The 7,559-nt window shown below is 28.4% G+C and overlaps 1 protein-coding gene across 1 annotated transcript; it reads left to right on the top strand.

Moving 5' to 3' along the window:
• The first annotated feature begins 793 nt into the window (after positions 1-793).
• LOC107478221 (uncharacterized) lies at positions 794-1,447 on the top strand. The gene is made up of 2 exons (XM_016098360.1): positions 794-1,010; positions 1,161-1,447. The coding sequence occupies exons 1-2, from the start codon at positions 794-796 to the stop codon at positions 1,445-1,447; spliced, it is 504 nt and encodes a 167-aa protein (XP_015953846.1).
• The last annotated feature ends 6,112 nt before the right edge of the window (positions 1,448-7,559 follow it).

Below are 7,559 nucleotides of genomic sequence, written 5' to 3'. Positions count from 1 at the left end.
CTCTTTGATCAGATTAAATCAACATCCAAGAAGCTTAATATGTATGAATCATGAAATATATATATGAGATAAAATATAGAAAATTAATTTTTTTAACTAGTTAAGTATAATCAATTTTTTATTCTAATAGTCGTTTTAGTCGTACCAAATTTTTCTTCCTTCACAGGTTGTATACCATTGCTTAGATGAAGAATTTTTCCTTCACAGTATGTGTATTAGTGTATACCATTACTTGCCAAATTAATTATTATATATGGCATTATTACAAAAGATATATGTACCTCAGCATTTCCCAAATCATCCCAAAGCCAAATAATAGTTACCGAAGAAGAAATTATATCTGTAGCTTTAATTATTTTTAATTTCATAATTCTGGTTAGAGTTTGACTAGTTAGAGTTTTTATTGTTTTTTCTTGTGATTAAAATTTTGTGTTTGAAAAATTTTTCAACTGTCCCTTTTACACTGCTGCGTTTTGGTAAATAACTCAGATATCAAATTGTTTTTGTTTTTAGTTGGTAGGTGTGTGTCTTTGATTTTTGCTTGACATTTTCTTTTCAAATAGGATGTGGGTTTCACACTCTAACCACTGCAAATTAAAGAAAAAAGAGCTGTTACCAGATTTGTTTATGCATTTTATTTAATACCATTTACTCAATTTGTTATTTTTTTTGCTTAAAGTTAGCAATTTACGGGCTTGATGGGGTTAAAATTTTGAACTTTTGTGTTCAGTTCATATAATGAAAATACTTTATATGATTTGTATTTTTAATGTAGGTTTATTAAGATAATTTCATGGCTAGTAATGCTAGAGAAGACACACAAAGTAATAATGTTGCTTTTACTGATAATGAAGTTGAAATTCAGAGTAATGCTAATCCAACTTTAGAAACTCTACAACCAATGGATAATAATGCCTCAAATCCAGAAGGATCAACTCCTGTTGAAGGTGACAATAAGGCTAATGTTAAGAGTGCTTATTGGGAGTATTTTGATCGTTTAAAAGTTGAAGGTGAATAGAAGGCAAAATGCAAATTTTGCAAGAGTGTGCTTAGTACAAATCCGAAGAATGGTACTAAGTTATTGAGAAGCCATGTGGACCACTATTGTAAGAGAATAAAAGTGGTGAACTCAAGGCAATCATCAATTGTTGAATCACTAGCAAAACAAGCACAGGTGCAAAAAGTAAATGAAGATGGCTTTGTGTTTGATCCTTTAAAGACAAGAAAGTGTGTCGCCGAAATGATTGTCCTGCATGAGTATCCTTTGAGTTGTGTGGACCACCATGGAATGAGGCGAGCGTTTGCATCAATGCAACCAACATTTAAAATGCCTAGTCGCAACACAGTTAGGAAAGACATCTTGAAGATGTTTGGGGATGAGAAGCTGAATTTAACTCTTCAACTAGATAAAAATGATAGCATAGTTGCAATAACTAGTGACATGTGAACTTCCAATCAAGAAAAAGGTTACATGGTTGTCACAGCTCACTATATTGATAGTTCGTGAAAGTTGCAAATGCGCCTATTGAGGTACTTCATAAACTTCATAAACTTCTATATATTGTGTTGTCTTTGTATGTTGACATCTAAAATGTATGCATGTTTGTTTTATTTTTCAGCTTTTGTTATGTTTCTTGTCCCCATACAAGTGAAGTTCTTACTCAAACATTGATGAAAATATTGTTAGAATGGAATGTTGATAGAAAACTGTCTACTTTTATATTGGATAATTGTTTTACTAATGATACTATGATGGATGAATTGTAGGGGCGGCTAGATTCTTCATTCTTGTTGGGGGGTAAATTGTTGCATATGCATTGTTGTGCTCATATATTGAATTTGATTGTGAAGGATGGTTTGAGTATAGTTAAGAAAAGTATTGAAAAGATTCGTAGTAGTGTATTGTATTGGACTACAACGCAGAAAAGGAACGAAACTTTTGTAAGTTGGTGTGCTAAAACAGCGATTCCATTTACTAAGAAATTGATTCTTAATTGTCCGACTAGGTGGAACTCAACTTACTTGATGTTAGACACTACATTGTTGTATAGAGCTGTCTTTCCGAGGTTAAGACAAAAGGAACCCCAATATAAAACTGTGCCAAGTAATGAGGAGTGGAAACTTGCCAAGGAAATATGTGATAGATTGAATTTGTTTTATGATGTTACTCAACTATTTTCTAGTTCTAAATTTCCGACTGCCAATCTTTATTTTACTCTGGTTTGTAAAATAAAAGTCTCATTGAATGAATGGCAACTTTCTAGCTAGTAATTCTTTAATTGCTAATATGGCATCTAGTATGAAGAAGAAATTTGAGAAGTATTGAGATGAGATTCATGGCATTATGGGTGTTGCTGCTATTTTAGATCTTAGGCATAAGATAGTTGAGATTGAATTTCAATTTGGAAAAATGTATCCAGATCCAATAGAATATTCCAAGAAAGTTGACAGAATTCATCAGTTGTGTAATGAGTTGGTTAATGAATACAATCAAAAAATGAGTTCTGATGTGTCACATGTTGGTACAAAAGAAGTTGATGAAAGTGGAAATACAAGCATATTTAGGGGTGATGATTATATGGTGTATCTTAAAAGGAAAGATGACAGAGGGTTCATGTGTGAATGTTGAGTTTGATCATTATCTTGAGGAGGAAATTCATCCTCTAAATGATCCTAACTTTGATGTTTTGAAATGGTGGAAGAACAATCAAATGAAATTTAATGTTTTGGCAAAAATAGCCAAAGATATATATGCCATTCTGGTATCCCCTATTGCTTCTGAATATGCTTTTAGTATAAGTGGTCGTGTGATTTCTCCTCATCGCGAAAAGCTCAAAGAAAACATAATTGGAGTTTTGATGTGTGGCCAAAGTTGGTTGTGGGCAGCTTTAGGGAATAAAGGTGACATATTACTTAATATTCATTTATGTTAATTTTTTACATAATAGTAGTTAGTTTATTAATTGCTATCTCTTTTGATTTTTAGGTTTAAATCTTGATCTTCAAACCTTTAATGATGATGAAGATGTGAAAAGTGATCAAGAATAAGGATTGAAGATTTTTTAATATTTTAATGATGTAATTTCTTTATGTTTGTATTTTAATTTAGTTATTTGACATTGTATGAACTTTTTTAAATTTCAAATTATTTGACATTGTATGAATCTTATATTTGTATTTTAATTTAGATATAAATTTTAAGTTTGTATCTTAATTTATATATGAATGTATAAAAATTAAAATGTCATTTAATTTTTATAGGAGCGGGTAGAGGCGGGACGGATACCCGTGGGGGCGGGTTAGGGTACAGTCGCCTATTACCCGCTGGTAGGGGTGGGGCGGGTAGTAGTAGAATGCCAATAGGGCAGGACAGGGTCGAGTAGGGGAAAAACCCGCTCCTATCCGCCCCACTGGCACCCCTATCTATCTGTCATAAATCTGTCTAACTTCTCCATGACAAGGTCCACCCCTCTACGATAAGACAAGGTATAAGGTCTACCTTTCATACCCAAATCAACCAAGCCATTATCGTTTATAAATTCTATGAATTCTGCTATAGAACTCCATACCTTATGTCCTCTTCCTATTTTTTCTATTGACTGTCAATTGCATTAAAGTCTTCAAACATCACAATTTTTTTTCTGAAATTGCTGGTACACATTAGAGATTTTTCCATACTACACTAGCCGAACTTGATCAGAGCAACTCAGATGGACTTCAATTAACTCCAAAGATGCATCTGCAATCTCATCCTTTATTCTAACTGCAATGTAAAAGTGATTTGCCACAACCACTTCTATATTAATCCCTTCTTTTCACGCTAGAACCAACCTTTTAGCCGTCGCATTTGGATCAACAATTTTTTAGTCATGAAATCTGCACATTCTTATCTTACGTTCCATCCATCGATTGTTTTATATTGCCTTCATCGCACTCTCTATTGTGCTTACAGAAAATTTTTTATCAGCAAAAATTTTTTCTTTTAGATTTTTTTTAAAGTTTGTACTCCAATTAAATATGTCTTTCTCCTCAAACTTCATTAATCTCTGGATTATGATGATTGTGATCTATTTTTTTTTTCATCCATATCTAGTAACGACAACAGTATTTTAAAATTTGTAAAAAGTGTTGATTTTGAGAGTTTAATTTACCCTAATAGAATGTTATGCTAAAAATTTTAGTAGAGTGCTCTTTTATCTAATAAGTGCTTCTAAATACTCAGTTGTCAAATAAATTATTATAAAAAAAATTATTATACTCCACACTATGTAGTGCTATAGTATTGTCCACTCCGCTTTAGTTGTGCCCTAACAAAGTAAAACGACAAATAAATAAATACGTATTGTTGCTCACCTTTATTAATTTCTATCTACAAGGTTTCCACTAATTTGACTTTGACTTTGACTTTTGACTAAATTGACTCAGGAATTTATCTCCTAACTAACACTTACTCGAATGTACCTACCAAATATATTACAAACATAACCTAATTCACGACATTTTATTTTTACTTATCACCAATCGAATGCTAACATTCGTAATGAATGGACCAAATAACATAAAAATAACTGAAATATTATAACAAAAAATAGTTCAAATCAAACTAGGAAAATAAATACAAATATATAAAGAAAATAGATACGATGAACGATAGATAAGGTTCAATTTCTGACCAACCCACATTTTGAAATGTCTAATGGCAATTTCATTGCATTACATCACCTTCTATATATACATCTTCACTTTTCGGTAACCTACTATGTAAATCTACTTATTTAATAACTGAACTCAAATCAATTACTTAATGAACCCAGATTTAATAAATGAACCCTAGCTGCTAATTAATTAAGAATTTATCTTGTGAAATTTTTTATTAAAAATATAAAAAATTTAAATTTCTAATGTATTTTATTTTATATTTATTAAATAAAAATATTAAAATTTTTTTTACTAATAATAAATTTATTACATATTTTTATGGCACATATTAGCTAAACTTATTAATTAAACCGAAGAGAATTAAATTTAACTATTTTGGATCTAATTGTCAACTTAATTATATTTTGATTTTATATGATATATGTATATACTGCACCCGTTTTAAAATATTTATCCAAAAATAATTACATCGATATTTTAAAATGATTATCTATTTCTGTATTAAAATAATTAATTATACTTTTCAGTAATATACGTAATTTAATTATTATTTTAATTAAGATGATTGAATAAATATTAATTATAAAGGTATGTATTATTTAAATATAACCTTGTTTATTATATAATATAATTTTAAATATTACAAATATTTTCATTTATTAATTTTATGTGTTTTTAAAACAATATTATTTTAAACTAGAGGAATTAGTAGTATCCATCGTTTTCTTTTCTTTCTTTTTTTTTCTATTAAATAAAATGTTTTTCAGTAGTTATGATCAATTTGATAACGAGTTAATATAAAATATAATTGAAAGCATTTTCGACGTAAAGTTTTCGGTCAATTTATTTTAGATTCCATCAAATATTACCCCAGTATTTATGAGACTATATGATATAAATAGTGATGATTTGAGACTCTGAAATTTGTCTCTGTAATATTTTGTTTTAATTTAATTTAAAATTTATAGAATAGCAAAATTTAGTTGGTTTTTCACCAAAGTGAAATTATTTTTCTAAGCTGACATCGGGCTCGTTTCATTAATTATCTCCAATGCAAAGTGAAATTTGAAAACAGATCATTTATAGATATGAGATTCAAAAGTCAAAAACATTCCAACGGAGTTACTCTAGACGTCAAAAAATCAAGACAAACCCTTGAATTTGAAAACAAAAAATAGCATGATGACCATTTTCTTCTTTTCTTTTTATTTTTATATTGTTTACTATTGTGCCAAAGCAGGAGAAAATCAAAGACAGAGAGCTAGTTGCATACATACAAGCAAATACAAAAGGTATAAAAATATTTATTTTATTATTTATTAAAGATAGGTATTTCATTATTGCTATAGTGAAATAAAAATATTATTTGTATATTAAAATTAGCTACTAAAATCAGTCATAATGTATTCATGTATAAATATATATAATTTAATTTATTTTTAGTGTGTATTTATATTCTAATATATATTTTATATTGATAACTAATTTTAATAACTAATTTTAGTATACACATAGTATAGTTGATAATGAAAATGTCACATGTTTCGGTTATGTATAGGACAATAGCAATAAAGAAGTTGGACAAAATTGGTAAAAGCTTCCCGAGGCATGTTAATAAAATTTATTTCACTTAAGAAAGATGAGCATTTGAGAACTTGAATTTTTTTAATTATTTATCTGTTAGGTTGGATGCGAAGCTAAGAAGATAGCTTATATGTTGGTTAACAAATTTACTTCTTGAATATTGCATTTGCTGCTTAATTTTTGCTGTATTTATATATTGGAACAAAAGTATATAGTAAACAATTATAACATAATTTTAAGGGTAATTTACGTAAATAAAATGTTCGAATTTTAATTTTATGCAAATACAATTTTTAAAATACGAAAACGTAAATATATTTTTTTTATATTTCTATAGACAGTGGTTTACAAAAAAACATAATCCACCATAAGTAGCCGTGGATTAACTGGTTAGCTTAAGGTGCAACACAAAAATTGCTATAGGCAGCAACAGTTTTTTGTTGATGGAGAATGTGTATAAATCGTTACTGGCAGCAGCAGTTTATGTGTTTGGGGACGTGTATGTAAACTGCTGGAGACAGTAGTGGTTTCTTTATGATATAATGAAGAAAGAGAATTCGGCTAAGTGATACAATCCAGCCCTCTTTAAATAAGGGATGATTCTGTCATACATGGGTATATTTTGTTGTCGCCTCGCACTGTAGATACACTTAGGGTTTATTTAGTAAACGCCTTGGGGAAGAGAAAAGCGCGTTTGATCCTCTTAAAAGTTTTACTTTTATGTTTGGCCAGGAGAAACTAAAATTTGTAGTTTCTGCTTTTCATGTTCATGGTTGCTAATTACTCTTGGAAAATTATTAGGTGAAAAATTTATTTCTTTTTTACCAACCCAATCCTTCACTTTTTTCTATAAAAAGGATACCGGTAACTATTATTTTCATAGTAGTTTTTTGTAGTTCTTCCTATTTCTTCATAGTTCTTCGTTCCAAGTTTTTTTATCACAATTATTCAAATTTGTTTCAATCATTAGCAAATTGAATATTTTAATTTTTTTATTATTTTTAGTGCTGATTTTGATATTTTAATTTTTATGTTTTTTATTGTATTTTTTATTTATATGATAAATATTTTTATATTATTTGTATAATATTCTGATTTCTCATGTTATATTTTTATATGAGTTTTTTTTATTATTTACTATACTATTTTTTATATGTATATTTTGTATGAAATCTTTTTTTTGTTTGGTTTTGTTCATATAATTTTTTATTTATTTTATTGTATTTCTTTTATTCATATGACAAATGTTGTTAACTTTTTTTATAGTGCTCTAATTTTTCAAGTATTTTATTAATTTTTATGATATTTTTATTATT

Source organism: Arachis duranensis, chromosome 3 (genome assembly GCF_000817695.3).
Source record: "Arachis duranensis cultivar V14167 chromosome 3, aradu.V14167.gnm2.J7QH, whole genome shotgun sequence".
NCBI lineage: Eukaryota > Viridiplantae > Streptophyta > Magnoliopsida > Fabales > Fabaceae > Arachis > Arachis duranensis.
Note: the sequence above shows the minus strand (reverse complement) of the source record. Positions and strands in the feature narration are given on the sequence as shown.

Bases quoted from the DNA above. Each gene is read 5' to 3' on its own strand.
- LOC107478221 (XM_016098360.1), top strand. From the start codon at position 794: ATGGCTAGTAATGCTAGAGAAGACACACAAAGTAATAATGTTGCTTTT. The intron at 1,011-1,160 runs GTGAATAGAAGG...TTGAATCACTAG, and splicing joins TGATCGTTTAAAAGTTGAAG to CAAAACAAGCACAGGTGCAA.